Genomic DNA, 19,095 nt, shown 5'->3' with positions numbered 1-19,095 from the left:
TTCACTAGGGGCAGCAGAGGATCTTGGCTGGTCCAAGTCCTAATCTGGCAGGCTGTGACAGGTGATTTATCATTTTCAAACGCTTCCATGACCATCAACAAGTCTGCGGGCTGCACCACCATCAACAAGTTTGCAGGCTGCGCCATTTCTACCCCTGTGGTGGGCAATGGTAGCCGACTGAGAGTATCCGCACAGTTCTCGGTGCCTGGCCTGTGGAAGATGGTATAGTTATACGCTGATAGCGCGAGTGCCCACCTTTGTATGCGGGCTGAGGCATTAGTATTTATCCCCTTGTTTTCAGCGAACAGGGATGTGAGGGGCTTGTGATCGGTTTCCAGCTCAAATTTGAGGCCAAACAGGTACTGATGCATTTTCTTTACCCCGAACACACACCCTAATGCCTCTTTCTCAATCATGCTGTCGGCCCTCTCGGCCTTAGACAAGCTCCTGGAACCATAGGCGACAGGTTGCAACTTCCCCGCACCCGACTCCGTACGACGACGCGTCACATGCTAGCATAATTCTTTTACACGGGTTATACAATACAAGCAGCTTGTTGGAGCATAAAATGTTTCTGGATTTCTCAAAAGCAATTATTTAGTTTTTTCTCCATACCCAGTTCTCCCCTTGGCACAATAACACATGTAGGGGCTCTAAAAGGGTGCATAACCCCGGTAGGAAGTTACCAAAATAGTTGAGGAGTCCCAGGAACGACCGCAGCTCCGTGACGTTCTGTGGCCTGGGCGCATTCCTGATACCCTCTGTCTTGGCGTCTGTGGGCCGAATGCCGTCCACCGCAATCTTTCTCCCCAAAAACTCCACTTCTGTTGCCATGAAGACGCATTTTGACCTCTTCAGCTACAGCCCTACGCGATCCAGTTGTTGGAGGACCTCCTCCAGGTTTTGTAGGTGCTCGGTGGTGTCCCGACCCGTGACCAATATGTCGTCCTGAAAGATCACAGTGTGTGGTACCGACTTGAATAGGCTCTCCATGTTTCTCTGGAAGACAGCCGACCGAATTCCAAACGGGCATCTATTGTAGATGAACAGTCCCTTGTGCATGTTGATGCAGGTGAGGTCCTTCGAAGACTCCTCCAGCTCCTGCGTCATGTCGGCTGAAGTCAGGTCGAGCTTGGTGAACATCTTGCCTCCTGCCAGCGTCGCAAATAGGTCATCTGCCTTAGGTAGCGGGTATTGGTTCTGTAGCGAGAAACGATTAATAGTTACTTTATAATCGCCGCAAATCCTGACCGTGCCATCACTTTTGAGTACTGGAACAATCGGGCTGGCTCACTTGCTGAATTCCACTGGGGAGATGATGCCCTCGCGTTGCAACCTGTCCAGCTCGATTTCCACACTCTCCCTCATCATGTGAGGTACCGCTTGCCTTGTGGTGAATGGGTCGTGCCTCTGGGACCAAGTGAATCCGCACCTTCGACCCGGAAAAGTTTCCAATGCCTGGCTCAAAAAGGGAAGGAAATTTGTTAAGAACCTGGGTACATGAGGCCTCATCGACATGTGATAGCGCTTGGATGTCATCCCAGTTCCAGCAGATTTTGCCCAGCCAGCTCCTTCCAAGCAGTGTGGGGCCATCGCCCGAGATAATCCAGAGTGGCAGTTTATACACCGTGCCCTCGTAGATGACCTTGACCATGGCGCTGCCCAGGACAGTGATAAGCTCTTTGGTGTACATTCTCAGTTTCGTGTGGATGGGGCTCAGGGCTGGTCTGAATGCCTTATTGCACCACAGTCTCTCAAACATTTTTTTACTCATGATGGATTGGCTTGCGCCAGTGTCCAGTTCCATGGCTACGGGTAAGCCATTTACTTTTACATTTAGCATTATAGGTGGACACTTCGTCGAAAATGTGTGCACCCCGTGTACTTCAGCATCTGCCTCCTCTCTGAGGCTTGAAATTGCTTTGATCCACCATGGACCGATCTTCCTCTGCCACGTGGTGGTTAGCAGGTTTTGCAGAGCTTGCAGCTCATTTGCAAGCTCGTTGGAGGTGCCCCATTGTTCCACAGCTCTTGCAAACATACCCTTTGAAGCGGCATGAATAGGCTGAATGGAAGCCTCCACAATGCCAACAAGGTGTGAATTGCCTTGCATTCATCCTTTGTTGGGGACTCTAAGTCATCTGGGTCACCTGAGGCCTGCTGGCAGTTGTAGACTTGTGGGTTCTGCCCTGTACATTTCTGCTCGCAAACACAGTTCCAGTTAATTTATGAACATTGCTAGCACTTGTGTGCTGAGAGATTTGTTTGGTGTTATCACTGGTGGACATAAACGCCTGTGCTATCGCAATGACCTTACTGAGGGTCGGTGTCTCTACAGTCAAAAGTTTTTGTAGGACGGTCAATGCCCAGTACAAAAAAGTCTCTGAGCATTTGCTCCAGGTAGCCATCAAACAACGCCTTAGCTCGGCGACGTAGCTCGCCACTTCCTGACCTTCAGATCGCTGGCACGTGTAGAACCGATACCTCGCCATCAGCACGCTCTCCCTCGGGTTAAGATGCTCCCGAACCAGTGTACACAGCTCCTCATACGACTTATCTGTGGGTTTCACTGGAGCCAGAAAATTCTTCATGAGGCTGTTGGTCGGTGCCCTGCAGACTGTGAGGAGGACCGCTCTCCTTTTTGCAGCGTTTCCTTCTCCGTCCAGCTCGTTGGCTACAAAATACTGGTCTAGCCGTTCGACATAGGCTTCCCAGTCCTCACCCTCCGAGAACTTCTCCAGGATACCCACAGTTTGCTGCATCTTTGCGTTGGATTCGTATTCTCGTCGCCAGTTATTGTGTTCCTAACACAGATGAGACTGCACACAGGGAGGTTAAAGTAACAGTGACCTTAGTCTTTAATAAGACACTCCAGAGTGAGGAACAGGCCTTAGGGGCCGGCTTATATACAGTGCTCCCAAGGGGATGAGCTCCCTGGTGGCGGAACATGGGAGTGCATGCTTTACAGATACACAACAGTTTCATGAAAGGGAAGTCAGGTTTTGACAAATTTATTACAGCAGATTGGATGAAAGGGAAACCAGTGGTTTTAGTATATATGGATTTCTAAAAGGCATTCGATAAGGTGCCACATAAAAGGTTGTTGAGCAACACAAGGGCACATGTGGTTTGGGGGTAAGGTATTAGCATGGATAAAGGATTGGTTAACTGAATGAAAACAGAGAATAGGGATAAATGGGTCATTTCCAGATTGGCAGACTGTAACTAGTGGGGTGCCGCATGTGGGATGCTTGGGCCTCAGATATTTACAATCGATATTAATGACTTAGATGAAGGGACTGAGTGCACTGTATCCAAGTTTGCTGATGATACAAAGCTAGATGGAAAAGTAAAGTGTGAGGAGGACACAAAGATTACATATGATTACATTACATAGGATATATGGCACAGAAACAGGCCATTCAGCCCAACCAGCCCATGTTGCAGTTTATGCTCCTCTCGAGCCGCTTCCTGTCTTTCCTCATGTAAATCTATCAGCATAACCCTCTATTCCCTTCTCCCTCATATGCTTGTCTAGCCGCCCCTTAAATGCATCTATACTATTCGCTTCAACCACTCCCAGTGGTAGTGAGTTCCACATCCTCACCACTCTTTGGGTAAAGGAGTTTCTTGGTGCAAAAGGATGTAAACAGGTTAAGTAAGTGGGCAATAAGGTGGCATTTGGAGTATAATGTGCGGAAATGTGAGGCTATTCACTTTTGTAGGAAGAATAGAAAAACATTTTTTAAATGTTGAGAAACTGTTAAATATTGGTGTTGAGAGAGATTTTGGAGTCCTAAGACATGAAACACAGAGAGTCAGCATGCAGGTACAGCAAGCAATTAGGATGGCAAATGGCATGTTGGCCTTTATTGCTAGCAGGTTGGAGTACAAGAGTAAGAAAGTCTTACTAAAGCTACAATTGTACAGGGCTCTGGTGAAACCACACTGTGCACAGTTTTGGTCTCCTTATTTAAGAAAGGATATACTTGCCTTGGAGGCGGTGCAACAAAGGTTCATTAGATTGATCCCTGGGATGAGAGGCTTGTCCTATGAGGAGTGATTGTGGAGAATGGGCCTATACTCTCTGGGGTTGAGAAGAATGAGAGGTGATCTCATTGAAACTTACAAAACTCTGAGGGGGATTGACAGGGTAGATGCTGAGCGATTGTTTACCCTGGCTGGAACTAGAGGCCACAGTCTCAGGATAAGGGGTCGGCCTTTTAGGCTGAGATGACGAGGAATTTCTTCACTCAGAGGGTTGTGAATCTTTGGTATTCTCTGCCCTAAAGTGCTATGGCTGCTCAGTCATTGAGTATATTCAAGGCTGAGATGGATAGATTTATGGGGGCCAAAATTCTCTGGCGCACCTATGATTTTTAGAGTGGTACTTGCCACTGGGAGCTCCGATGCGGTTGGAAGAGCCATTTTCAAGACTTTGCAATTTTTTCAAAGTCCCACAGGAAATGACTCGTAATGGGGGCAGGCTATAGACTTAAAGCCAGGCTGATTGGCTGAAAATCAGTCGGACAGGAACTCCGCTGCTGTCAATCAGCGGTGGAGTAGTGGTGATGTTACAGCTGCCCGTTGGCAGCCCGGCTGAACCCGGGGTCAGTATTTTGCTGGCTGATCGACAAGTTGGCCGGCAAATATTTTTACATTGCGGCCGTGGCAGTGGGCCTTTCCCTTTAAGGGCCGCCGCATTCACTCTGCAGAGGGTGCACCAGCAGAAAAATCTGTCGGGGGCACCACAAGGCGGGGGATCGACAATGGAGCTGAATATCGGAAGGTAAGTATTTTTGTTCAATAAAATTGGCGGTGCAACCCCTGATGACTCACTTTCGGCAATCATCAGAATCGGGCGGGATCGGGTCTAGACCGAAAAATCTCTGACCTGAATTTAGGTCAGGTTGGCCAGTTGACCCCAAAATGACGGCCATTTGATTTTTAAGAACGGCTCCGCAAACAGGCATTAACAGGTCTCTTTGAGACCCTGAATTTCGGCTCCTTGGACTCCAGGAGAATTACAGGATATGGGGATAGGGCAGGAAAGTGGAGTTGAGGTCGAGGAATGGTGGGGCTGGCTATAGGGGCCGTATGGCCTACTCCTGCTCCTTCTTTTGTTCTTTGTCATGTCCGTAGCTGGTGCCGAGGTCAATGCCGGTGGTCTGAACGGTTTTATTCTTATTATTGTTTTCCATAGTGGCTTGCTAGGCCATTTGAGAGGGCAGTTAAGAGTCAACCACATTGCTGTGGGTCTGGAGTCATGCACAGGCCAGACCAGGTAAGGACAGCAGACTTCCTTCACTAAAGGACATTCGTAAACCAGATGGGTTTTTATGACAAGCCAGTAGTTTCATGGTCACCATTACTAATACTAGCTTTTTATTCCAGATTTATTTCATTAACTGAATTTAAATTCCCCAGCTGCTGTGGTGGGATTTGAACTCGTGCCTCTGGATTACTAGTCCAGTAATTTAACGATAATGCTACCGTACCCTCCATTTGAGCCCTGTTTGCCGATTTCGCCTAAAGCTGAAAGTCTAACCCAATGTTTCTCAGTTAAATTTGAAATTCATGCGACAAGTCAGTGGAAGGTTATAAAGAACTTTGTTAAAGAGTAGGATAAAGTTTGAATTTCCCAATCATAAGAACTATTCTGTAGGAAAATAAGGAAATGAAAGGCACATTTATACCAGTTACAAGGCATTGTGTTAATTCTTTGTATAATATGTTAATTTCTGTAGAATTCCTCTGTGTATTGCTATATTTGGAACATAAAGTAACATTTTTATTCTTTTGACAGGGTTTCCTGATTGAAAGCAAGCTTCTTAAAATTCTTGCTCCCCTCAAGCAAGATGAACGATCGCTAATAAAACTGGATGCCATATTTGCAGTAAGAGCTACAGATTTTCACAAATATATTTCTGTATAGCCTTTAGATTTTATATCTGATTTCTATAAACACCTTTTTCAGTATTTCACATTACTAAGATGGTCTAGTGCTTCATAAAACTGTTAGTGTAAATGCAATTGGTACTTTAATGTTACTTACATAGGGCTCAAATTTCCCCAACCCCTTTTTCTGGCGCCCTCACCCGAAGTGCGCCACTTTTGTCTGCCTCCAAGCGCGCCGAAAATCTTCCTCCCAATTCTGGCTGCTCCCCAGCCTCTCCTCGGTAGTGGCGTAGCGTGGCCCAGTGGATTAGGGGCGGAGCCAGGTCCTGGCACTGAAAACAGTGCCGGGACCTCCGCACATGCGCGCTAGAGTCTGGGCGCATGTGCAGTCATTCCTGGCAGGCCGGATCTGTGAGTGCGCGCTGCAGGCTGTGTGGGAAGGGCCCGAAGCATGTTGTCCCTAGCCCTGGCCGAATGGGCTCCCTCATTAGCGGCCCGCTGCATTCCCTAAGATAGGACTTCTATTTTTTATTTGTTATTTACTGATTGATTGCTTATTACTTTGGTCTTTGTGCTTTAGATGCAGGGTTCCTTCTATTTTTTATTAATTAATTGCTTATTACTTTTTGTGCTTTGTTTAGTGCTTGGTGCTTTAAAATGTATTTATGATTCTTTAATGTTGTTGTAAAGCTGTTTAGTGCTTTGCAAGGTCCCCTTCCACCCCCCCCCCCCCCATCTCTGGCTGCCTGCGCTGATTTTTTAAGTCACCGCAGGACAGAAAAGAACCGGAGGTGACATGAGGAAACATTATTTTATGCAAAGAGTCGTTATGATCTGGAATGCAATGCCTGAAAGGGTGGTGGAAGCCGATTCAACAATACTTTCAAAAGGGAATTGGATAAATAATTGGAGGGGAAAATTTTGCATGGCCATGGGGAAAGAGCAGGTGAGTGGGACTAATTGTATAGCTCTTTCAAAGAGCTGGCACTGGCTCAATGTATCATTCTATGATTTTATACTTAAATAGCCAATAATAAATTTTCCTTCTGATGTCTCATCAAGCAGCCTGGCTGAAAACTGACACAACTTACTGCATTACTGCATTTGTTGTGATACTATTGATCAGTGAGATTCCAGCAATGTAAAGCAAGTATCTTAATTAATTGATTACTTGACTGCTTTGTAGTTGAAAGTGCTAAAGCTCTGCCTTGTGTATCAACTCTCGGGCAGCCATTGCTAAGGGCATTCCAAAATCCCTAATTGCCCTTGACCATTGCAGTCCGTGTGGTGTGTCACAGCAGTTTGGTACAACTGAGTGGCTTACCATTTAAGGGGAGTTAAGAGCCAACCACATTGCTGTCACAAATGTGCCAGACCAGCAAAATTCCTTCCTTAAAGGGCATTAGTGAACCAAATGGGTTTTTATGACAATCCTGTAGTTGCATGGTCACCATTGCTGATACTAGCTTTTTATTCCAGATTTATTTAATTAACTGAATTTAAATTCCACAGCTGTCTTGGTGGGGTTTGAACTCATGTCTCCAGAATCATTAGTCCGGGCCTCTGGATTACTAGTCTAATAACATAACCCCGAAGCTACTGTTCCCTATTTAAATAAATACAGCATTTTATTTTACAGTGAAATGCACAAATTCAAAAAATTGCCAAAATCGGTAAGATCCATTTGTCGGTGAAATATTTTGTATTCACATTATAATTGAATGTTTGCCATTTTCCCATAGAAAAGGTTCAGAATGGCAAAGATTAAACTTTGGGAAAGGCCACAAGATGTAGTCAAAAGGGGAGGATCGAAGAACTTTAATTTATAATTGGTAATATTACTGAGAATTCGCATATATGTTAGCTGCAGTGAAAAAAACTTTCTTTCCATTCCCAAGTATCATTGTTCACACATTTCTGACCGTATTCTATATTTACTCAATGAGAGGTGCCCCAAACATATGTATTTCCTCTCATTATATTTATTGTGAATGCTGTACAGAATCAATTATATGTGATATAAAAAACAAATATTGGTGAGTGCAATATCAATAGAAATAATACATAAAAAATGAAAAGCATAAAATGTTGGACCTCTCTGGTCCGGTATTCTCTGGTCCGGAAACATCCGTGGTTCGGCTTCGGTATTGGTTTCTCACGCTTCCTGGCTCTCATTGATCAATGCGCAACTACCGCTTTGCGAGCGTGGCATCCTGGTTTCCCGTGCTTCAGTGAGGTGGCCGGGCAAGGAAAGGGAAGGATAGGTGGCTGACTGAGGCGCCGAAGCTGGGCCCGAGGGAGAGGAGGGTGTATAAAAATAAAAAGCATCAAACCAGCGCGTTAATGGCTGGAAGATTTCTACATGGAGAGAGCAAGGCCCGAGTTTCGCAGCCTGAGCCGGAGCATGCCGTGGCATTTGGGAGCCCAAGCGCTATTTACAGGTACTGGTAAGCCTCGGCTCAACGTGACCTCCCGTGGTTCGGAAAACTCTCTGTTCTGGCACTGATCAGGTCCCAAGGGTGCCAGACCAGAGAGGTCCAACCTGTACTACCATTAAGGACCAAAAACTAGAAGGAAATTCAAATTTAAAATACACACTTTATTTCTATTAATACATTTTCTATGTTTGTAAATACAATTTGGTTGCCTGCTACCTACTGAGATGTGATCCCCAACATTGTACTATTTCCTGAATACTATCCTATAAGAACTGGAAATTCTTCACCAAGCATGGATTTCTCCATGACCATGATACTTTTTTTATCATATTTGAAGATAAGGGACCACACTATTTGATATCTATCCATTCCCAAAAGATTATTAACTAGTGTTTTTGCAAATGTTGAAGCTCTATTAGATGAAAGGGTGGTACAAAACTAGGGTTCATAGTTACATTGTAAGATTTTTTTCCTACGGGTTTCGAAGATCAAGACTTTATAAGAACACTGCGATTTTCCAATACAATGGACTTTATTAAAAAGATTACAAATGACTATAAGTTCCAAGTTCAACACTACCAGGTACATGTTTTCAAATCAAACCGAACGACAAATTCTCTAGCTTACCGATTTCAGATTCAACCTTTTGCAATATCTTTGCCTCTAGTTGGCCAGTTACGCATAGCTAAAATAAATTTTCCTTCCCAATATATATGCCCCTAAGTTAACTGGTTATACACAATCTTTCTCAGCAATAACTATGCTCAAACTGGCTCAATATAATTCAATGGGTGATCAGTCCATCTGGATATACCTTTCACGTGTTCGATCGACCGTCTTCCAACATCTTCCTTCTGGTGTCCTTTACCAAGCTCAAGAGAAAGATTTTCTTTGTCTCCTGTGTTTTATAGCAGAGAAAAACTGGGCCTGGGTAGCAGCCAGATGTCCAGTTGTGTTTGGCCAGAGATAACTTGACCATTTCGCTGATTGGTCAACCCGAATGTCACTCAATATCCCTTCTTGTTTCAATTCAAACTTTACTCAGTTCTGTTCGATTTCCTGTTTGAATTCTAAACTGCTTGTAGTGTGTAACGCCCACCCCCCCGAGGTTCAAACAGCTTGTTTACAGATGATTTTTTCTTCTCCCACAAGCCTTCAACATAGTATTTACAGCATAATGGTATCTTTGTAATATTAGATTTGAAATACAAACTGGGAGGAATGTGTTGCAAGCTTGGCACAACTATTTATACAGCAATGATTGGTTCCCCCAATAATATATAATTTAAAATTTTGCAAAGGCAAAAATACATTTTCCTTCTGTTGTCTCATCAAGCAGCCTGGCTGAAAACTGGCACAACTTAAATCCCTGAATCTCTGTCTAGCCCACATAAACCTTGTGTTAGAGATAGCCCAGTTTAAGCGAATTTCTGGTCACTTTAATAATCAGAATCGACTGTAAAACCAATCTGGTGGATATATTGTTGTTCATCAGAGTTTAAGATGGAATATAACACATTAGTTATATAGCAAAAACATACAACCGTAACAGATAGTTAATACTCATCTGGCTGCCGCACGTAAGCAGTTCTTTGGCTTGCAGAATATTTCTCTGTCTAGAGCTTCCTTCAGTAAATCATGGGATCACTCAAAGTGTTCGACCAGCTCGACTTATGTTTCACCCTCCCCTCACACCGTCTATGAGAACAACCTTGAGGAGGCTACCTTTATTTAATTTTTTGGGGTGGGCCTGATCCTGGATATTGACAAGACCTATTGACCTATTGAGGTTTCCCTAAAAACTTAATATTCAATACTAGTCTATACGGTTCAAGTCTAGTTCTTCGCCTCGATTCTTGAAACAAAGCCCGCCCTAAAGATGTCTTACGATTTTGTCTACATGTCACTCTATTTACACTAACCCAGGATTTCTTCCTGTGGACAACTCTCTCGTCCCTTATCCTCTCCTTTGATCCCATGAAGCCAAACCAGAAACTTGCTCGTTCTCCTTTACGACGTAGCAACATGTTTACGTTAACTCTCTTGACTTCCATTCATTATCTTCGCCAGCAGTTTTGTTAATGTAACTTCAAATCCTACCCTTCACATTATACATAAAATACATAAACACGAATCAAGTCTTAACTTAAAAACAACAGATAATCGCTTAGCAACAGGGAGATTGTATATAGTACAAAGAACTATACTCCGGGAACTCAACATCCAGGGGTATTCAACATTTAGGAAGGATAGACAGAGAGGAAAAGGAGGCGGGGTGGCATTGCTGGTTAAAGAGGAAATTAATGCAAAGTAAGGAGTGACATTAGCCTGGATGATGTGGAATCGGTATGGGTGGAGCTGCGGAATACCAAAGGGCAAAAACGCTAGTGGGAGTTGTGTACAGACCACCAAACAGTAGTAGTGAGGTTGGGGACAGCATCAAACAAGAAATAAGAGATGTGTGCAATAAAGGTACAGCAGTTATCATGGGCGACTTTAATCTACATATTGATTGGGCTAACCAAACTAGTAACAATGCGGTGGAGGAGGATTTCCTGGAGTGTATTCGGGATGGTTTTCTGGACCAATATGTCGAGGGACCAACTAGAGAGCTGGCCATTCTAAACTGGGTGGCGGTGTGAGCTGTGAGGAGGACGCTAAGAGGCTGCAGGGTGACTTGGACACGTTAGGTGAGTGGGTAAATGCATGGCAGATGCTGTATAATGTGAATAAATGTGAGGTTATCCATTTTGGCGGCAATAACTCGAAGGCAGAATATTATCTGAATGACGGCAGATTAGGAAAAGGGGAGATGCAACGAGACCCAGATGTCATGGTTCATCAGTCATTGAAAGTTGGCATGCAGATACAGCAGGCGGTGAAGAAGGCAAATGGTATGTTGGCTTCATAGCTAGGAGATTTGAGTATAGGAGCAGGGAGGTCTTACTGCAGTTGTACAGGGCCTTGATGAGGCCTCACCTGGAATATTGTGTTCAGCTTTGGTCTCCCAATCTGAGGAAGGACGTTCTTGCTATTGAGGGAGTGCAGCGAAGGTTCACCAGACTGATTCCAGGGATGGCTGGACTGACGTAGGAGGAGAGACTGGATCAACTGGGCCTTTATTCACTGGAGTTTAGAAGGATGAGAGGGGATCTCATAGAAACGTATAAGATTCTGACGGGACTGGACAGGTTAGATGCGGGAAGAATGTTCCCAATGTTGGGGTAGTCCAGAACCAGGGGACATAGTCTTAGGATAAGGGGTAGGCCATTTATGACTGAGATGAGGAGAAACTTCTTCACTCAGCGAGTTGTTAACCTGTGGAATTCCCTGCCGCAAAGAGTTGTTGATGCCAGTTCATTGGATATATTCAAGAGGGAATTAGATATGGCCCTTACGGCTAAGGGGATCAAGGGGTATGTAGAGAAAGCAGGAAAGGGGTACTGAGTGAATGATCAGCCATGATCTTATTGAATGGCAGTGCAGGCTCGAAGGGCCGAATGGCCTACTCCTGCACCTATTTTCTATGTTTATGTTTCCCTCCATAGGAAACCAAGTCATTATCATTTCTAAGCACTTCTCTGATCCAAAGAGACAATCCATTTGCAGTTCAAAACAATGATTAAAACACAGCATTCGTATCAGTTTTATACATTTTTAGGCATCCCTGATTTCTAACACTTGTAAGGGAATGAATCTGTTAATAGAACGCTATGGGGTAGAAATACAGTTGCTTAGCGTCCCTGAATAGGGTCGGAACAGGGGCACTAAAGGAGTTGGAGCTGCTTTAGTTTGCTGGTGCCGGCGGCGCTGACCAGTATCGGCCCGGAGCGTCAAGCCAGTGTGCAACATCCCCGGTTTTGACAGCCTTTCGATATTAGATTGTAGCGGCACCCGTAGTGCTCCGTGGTGACAGCGCCTTGGAAAGCTGGCGTGCAAAGCTGTTCCGGGGCGCTACAGGAAGGAATGATTAGTAAAGGTAGGTTAAATTAATATTTCTCTGATTTATTTTTGCGATTCACTTGTATTTTGGGGGATTCATTTATCAGAAATGTTTTTTGTGTTTTTTGTCCCGCTTTTTTTCTAGGGAGGCCTCTCTTAGGGCGCCATAAGGTCGGCTCTTTAGCAATGGATTTTCAGTTGCTCACCTGACCTAGCGCCCAAAGAGACGTGTGGAACGCCTCCCTTAGCGCTCCACTCCACTCTCAGGACACACAACTGAATTTTTTGGCAGCCGTCGCACATCATTTTCCGGCACAAAATTTACCGTTCCGTCGCCATTAGTGCCTTAAAAAGCCTCCAACTTAATTTCCACACTTATGGCCTTCATCTTCACAGGTATCATCATAAGTAAATAAATTGATCTGGGGTAGAGGAGGAAGAGAAAGCCTGACTGACTTAGTCCTTTTTAAATTTAAATAGTTCTTCCTCAGGGCTATCTGACAAACATTGTAATGTAGGCTACATAAATTACTTTTTTCTGAGAGAAAGAAATTTGGTGCATCTACTGTGGGACATATCTAATTGGAAGATTAAAAAGGGAATTCTGATCCATTTCTCATCTTACATAGGCTTTAGGAATCGAGAATGAAGATGATATCATCAAACTGACAGAGTTCTTCATAAAGAATTGTAAGAGATCTCAATTTGAATTACATAAGGTAAGATAACCGACTCTAGAAACAAAGTCTAAGTGCACTGTGGATTTATAGTCATAATTGCTCTTTGAAAGGAATGCATTGGAATTTTGTTGCTAGAGATTTTTTTTAGAATTTTAGAATAAACCACACCTATTTAATTGAGGTTTGTATGTTAATATGTGGATGTGTCTTGTTGCAGAAAATTTAAATTCATGTGCGAAAGTGAACTTTTTAAATCATTGGATGGTGCTATCAATTGCAGATGTGTTGACTTTATACATTGATGCATCATATATATATAGATGTAGGCTGGATTAATATTATAATGGAAGCTGATGTGGTTTTTCTTCAAAGTAAGTGTGATTTCAACTTAAATTGAAAAATGGACTGACAAAATTTGTCACTTGTTCGTTTAAATGTGAATGTATATTGGCCAAGGCTTTCTGTCCTACCCAGCTCCAGTGGGTCAGGACTTATGTCTGCAACAGGGATGTCCCCTGACTCTGCCTGTATTTCCAGTTCTGGGATCATTTAAATATGTGAGGTAGGCAGCCTTGGTTCAGTGGTAGCATTCTTGCCTCTGAATCAAAAGGTTATGGGTTCAAGCTTCACTCCAGAGACTTGAGCACATAATCTAGGCTGACATTTCAGTGCAGTACTGAGACTTTCAGAGATGCCTTCTTTCGGATGAGACATTAAACCAAGACATCTGGCCTCTCGGGTAGACTTAAAAGATCCCACAGTATTATTCGAAGAAAAGTAGGGAAGTTCTCCTGATGTCCTGGCTAATATTTATCCCTCAACCAAACACCAAAAATCAGATTATCTTGTCATTTGATTCATTGTTATTTGTGGGAGCTTGCTCATCATCATAGGCAGTCCTTCGGAATCGAGGAAGACTTGCTTCCACTCTTAAAATGAGCTTGCTATGCCCAAATTAACTGCTGTATTCCCTACATTACAACAGTGACTATACTTAAACAAATACTTAATTGGTTGTAAAATGTTTTGGGATGTCCTGAGGCCGTGGAAGTACGATATAAATGCAAGTCTTTTCTTCCTTTTTTTCTCAAGCCTCTGCTGGGGAGTCATGCCAATCTGGGGTGGACATTTGCTCTTGTTTGAGCTACTTGTTGAAACAAAACTGTTTCTGGAGGCTCTAAGAGTATTTTGCTCCGGTGCTCCCTCTGCTCACAGGCAGTCTATTTGTCCAGTGTTTGAAGGGTGTAAATGGCAGGCCACATGGTAGAGTCTCTGTTTCTTTTATTTGCATATCTTTCCATATAATGGCGGGTTTCCCAGCTGGACTGGCTCCTGGAGGGAGGTGGAAATCCTAGGTCATGATATCCACAGTGTACTGAAGCACATACAGTGTTGACTCTTTACAGCATTAGCTGTTGTTTATGCATAAAATAAATGCAGTAAAATCTAGCTAATAAAAGTTGAATTGGATGGAAGATGCATTTATATAGCTCCATTACCAAGGAAAAACCTCCCAGGTGCTTCACAGGAGCATAATCAGGCAGAAATTGACTGAGCCAAACAAAATATTAGGAGGTGTGGCTAAAAGCTTGATCAAAGAGATAGGTTTTAAGGAAGATCTTGAAGAAGAAGAGAGAGGTGGAGATGCAGAGAGGTTCAGAGAAAACATTTTAGAGTTTAGGGTCTAGACAGCTGAAGGTGTGGCTGCCCATGATGGCTCGAAAGGAGGAGAACATAGAGTTCTCGGAGTGCTGTAGGGCTGGAGGAGGTTACTGTGATATGAAGGTACAAGGCCATAAAGGGGTTTGAACAAAAAGTTTGAGAATTTTAAGTTTAAGACGTTGGGGAACTGGGGCCAGTGTAGGTCAATGAGCGCATGGTTAATAGTTGACCAAGACTTGGTGTGGGTTAGGATACAGGCAGCAGAGTTTTGGATGATCTGAAGTTTATGGAGTTTGGGAGGTCGGCCTGGAGAGCATTAGAATAGTCAAGTTTGGAGATGACTAAAGCTTGGATGAGAGTTTCAGTAGCAGTTGAGCTGTGGCGATGGGGAGACGGATGATATTATGTAGGTGGAAGTAGGCAATCTTTGTAATGGAGAGGATATGGGATCAGAAGCTCAGTTCAGGGTCAAATAGGATGGCGAGGTTGCAAACAGTCGGCTTCAATTTGGGACAAGAGCCAGGAATTGGTGATAGGTTGAAGATGATAGCTTTGGTCTTTCCAATGTTTAATGTAGCAGAACTTTCCAAAGCATTTTACAGTGGGGGAAGGGAAGGAATTTCAGGCAGTGATGAGAGACTTAGCAGAGATGATAAAAAGCTTAGCTGGAAAGAAGGATTTTAAGAAGGCTTTTAAGGGCAGACAGAAAAGTATTGAGGCAGAAGACTGTGAGAAAAATTTCCAGAAAATAGGGTTGAGTCAGCTGGTGGGAAAGATGATGCACAGGAGACCACAGTGGAAAGACTGAAGGATATGGAGGAGACGTCGGCTAAACGAGGATGCCAAGGTAAGTTAGGGCATGGTAGTAAAGGAATTTGAAGATAAGAATGGGCAAGTGGAACACAGTGTGGCACATTATCAGTAAGATAATGGGACTAAAGGCAGATAAATCCCCTGGACCTGATGGCTTGCATCCTAGGGTCTTAAGAGAAGTAGTGGCAGGGATTGTGGATGCACAATTTACCAAAATTCCCTGGATTCTGGGGAGGTCCCAGCAGATTGGAAAACTGCAAATGTAATGCCCCTATTCAAAAAAGGAGGCAGACAAAAAGCAGGAAACTATAGACCAGTTAGCCTAACATCTGTGGTTGGGAAAATGTTGGAGTCCGTTATTAAAGAAGCAGTAACAGTACATTTGGAAAAGCAAAATTTGGTCAGGCAAAGTCAGCATAGATTTATGAAGGGGAAGTCACGTTTGACACATTTGCTGGAATTCTTTGAGGATGTAACGAACAGGGTGGATAAAGGGGAACCAATGGATGTGGTGTATTTGGACTTCCAGAAGGCATTTGACAAGGTGCCACACAAAAGGTTACTGTACAAGATAAAAGTTCACGGAGTTGGGGGTAATATATTAGCATGGATAGAAGATTGGCTGACAAACAGAAAACAGAGTTTGGATAAATGGTTCATTCTCTGGTTGCCTATCAGCAATGAGTGGGGTGCCGCAGGGATCAGTGCTGGGACTCCAACTATTTACAATCAATATTAACGACTTGGAAGAGGGGACTGAGTGTAACGTAGCCAAGTTTGCTGACGATACAAAGATGGGAGGAAGGGTAATGTGTGAGGAGGACATAAAGAGACTGCAGGAGGACATCGACAGGCTAAGTGAGTGGGCAAGAATTTGGCAGATGGAGTATAATGTTGGAAAATGTGAGGTCATGCACTTTGGCAGAAAAAAATCAAAGAGCAAGTTATTATTTAAATGGAGAAAAATTGCACTGTGTTGCAGTACAGCGGGACCTGGGGGTACTTGTGCATGAAACACAAAAGGTTAGTATGCAGGTACAGCAAGTGATCAGGAAGGCCAATGGAATCTTGGCCTTTATTGCAAAGGGGATGGAGTATAAAAGTAGGGAAGTCTTGTTACAGCTGTACAGGGTATTGGTGAGGCCACACCTGGAATACTGCATGCAGTTTTGGTTTCCATATTTACGAAAGGATATACTTGCTGTGGAGGCAATTCAGAGAAGGTTCACTTGGTTGATTCTGGGGATGAGGGGGTTGACTTATGAGGAAAGGTGGAGTAAGTTGGGCCTCTACTCATTGGAATTCAGAAGAATGAGAGGTGATCTTATAGAAACATATAAGATTAAGAGGGGGCTTCACAAGGTGGCTGCAGAGAGAATGTTTCCACTGATGGGGGAGACTAGAATTCGAGGGCATGATCTTAGGATAAACATAGAAACATAGAAAATAGGTGCAGAGTAGGCCATTCGGCCCTTTGAGCCTGCACTGCCATTCAATAAGATCATGGCTGATCACTCCCTCAGTACCCCTTTCCTGCTTTCTCTACATACCCCTTGATCCCCTTAGCCGTAAGGGCTATACCTAACTCTCTCATGAATATATCCAATGAACTGGCATCAACAACTCTCTGCAGCTGGGAATTCCACAGGTTAACAACTTTCTGAGTGAAGAAGTTTCTCCTCATCTCAGTCCTAAATGGTCTACCCCTTATCCTAAGACTATGTCCCCTGGTTCTGGACTTCCCCAACATCGGGAACATTCTTCCCGCATCTAATCTGTCCAGTCCCGTCAGAATCTTATACGTTTCTATGAGATCCCCTCTCATCCTTCTAAACTCCAGTGAATAAAGGCCCAGTTGATCCAGCCTCTCCTCATATGACAGTCCAGCCATCCCTGGAATCAGTCTGTTGAACCTTCGCTGCACTCCCTCAATAGCAAGAACGTCCTTTCTCAGATTAAGAGACCAAAACTGAACACAATATTCCAGGTGAAGCCTCACCAAGGCCTGTACAACTTCAGCAAGACCTCCCTGCTCCTATACTCAAATCCCCTAGCTATGAAGGCCAGCATACCATTTGCCTTCTTCACCGCCTGCTGTACCTGCATGCCAACTTTCAATGACTGATGAAACATACACCCAGGTCTCGTTGCACCTCCCCTTTTCCTAATCTGCCGCCATTCAGATAATATTCTGCCTTCGTGTTTTTGCCCCCAAAATGGATAACCTCACATTTATCCACATTATACTGCATCTGCCATGCATTTGCCCACCCACCTAACCTGTCCAAGCCACCCTGCAGCCTCTTAGCATCCTCCTCACAGCTCACACCGCCACCCAGTTTAGTGTCATCTGCAAACTTGGAGATATTACACTCAATTCCTTCATCTAAATCATTAATGTATATTGTAAAGAGCTGGGGTCCCAGCACTGAGCCCTGCGGCACACCACTAGTCACTGCCTGCCATTCTGAAAAGGACCCGTTTATCACGACTCTCTGCTTCCTGTCTGCCAACCAGTTCTCTATCCACATCAGTACATTACCCCCAACACCATGCGCTTTGATTTTGCAAACCAATCTCTTGTGCGGGACCCTGTCAAAAGCCTTTTGAAAGTCCACTGGTTCTCCCTTGTCGACTCTGCTAGTTACATCCTCAAAAAATTCCAGAAGATTCGTCAAGCATGATTTCTCTTTCATAAATCCATGCTGACTTGGAACGATCCTGTCACTGCTTTCCAAATGCGCTGCTATTTCATCCTTAATGATTGATTCCAACATTTTCCCCACTATTGATGTCAGGTTAACCGGTCTATAATTACCCATTTTCTCTCTCCCTCCTTTTTTAAAAAGTGGTGTTACATTAGCTATCCTCCAGTCCATAGGAACTGCTCCAGAGTCGATAGACTGTTGGAAAATGATCTCCAATGCATCCACTATTTCTAGGGCCACTTCCTTAAGTACTCTGGGATGCAGACTATCAGGCCCCGGGGATTTATCGGCCTTCAATCACATCAATTTCCCTAGCACAATTTTCCGCCTAATAAGGATATCCTTCAGTTCCTCCTTGTCACCAGACACACTGTCCCCTTGTACATTCGGAAGGTTATTTGTGTCGTCCTTCGTGAAGACAGAACCGAAATATTTGTTCAATTGGTCTGCCATTTCTTTGTTCCCCATTATAAATTCACCTGAATCCGACTGCAAGGGACCTACGTTTGTCCGCCCATTTAGGACTGAGACGAGGAGAAATTTCTTCTCTGAGGGTTGTGAATCTGTGGAATTTGCTGCCTCAGAGAGCTGTGGAAGCTGAGACATTAAATAAATTTAGACAGAAATAGACAGTTTCTTAAACGATAAGGTGTTAGGTGGAGCTGGTAGGGAAGTGGAGATGAGTCCATGATCAGATCAGTCATGATCTTATTGAATGGCGGAGCAAGCTCGGACAGCCTTATGGCCTATTCCTGCTCCTATTTCTTATGTTCTCATTATACAGGTGTCAGAGTTTTGAACGGGTTGGTGTTTATGGAGGGTGGAGGATATAAGGTTGACAAGGAGAGCATTGGAGAAATAGAATCTGGAAGTTACTGAACTGTCCTTCGTGAACTTGCTCTCTGACTCCGCGTACTGGAGGGCAGCGTAATGTCCCACGGATCCCAGGGGCGC

General features: G+C 44.1%; 1 protein-coding gene across 1 annotated transcript in view; it reads left to right on the top strand.

Moving 5' to 3' along the window:
* drc1 (dynein regulatory complex subunit 1 homolog (Chlamydomonas)) overlaps positions 1-19,095 on the top strand; it is a 165,265-nt gene that overhangs the window by 113,419 nt on the left and 32,751 nt on the right. Inside the window, exons 12-13 of the mRNA XM_070885107.1 lie at positions 5,807-5,896; positions 12,908-12,997. Coding sequence (XP_070741208.1) covers positions 5,807-5,896; positions 12,908-12,997 — 180 coding nt within the window. The remainder of the gene's footprint in view (positions 1-5,806; positions 5,897-12,907; positions 12,998-19,095) is intronic.

The sequence above is a fragment of the Pristiophorus japonicus genome, chromosome 7 (genome assembly GCF_044704955.1).
Source record: "Pristiophorus japonicus isolate sPriJap1 chromosome 7, sPriJap1.hap1, whole genome shotgun sequence".
NCBI lineage: Eukaryota > Metazoa > Chordata > Chondrichthyes > Pristiophoridae > Pristiophorus > Pristiophorus japonicus.
Note: the sequence above shows the minus strand (reverse complement) of the source record. Positions and strands in the feature narration are given on the sequence as shown.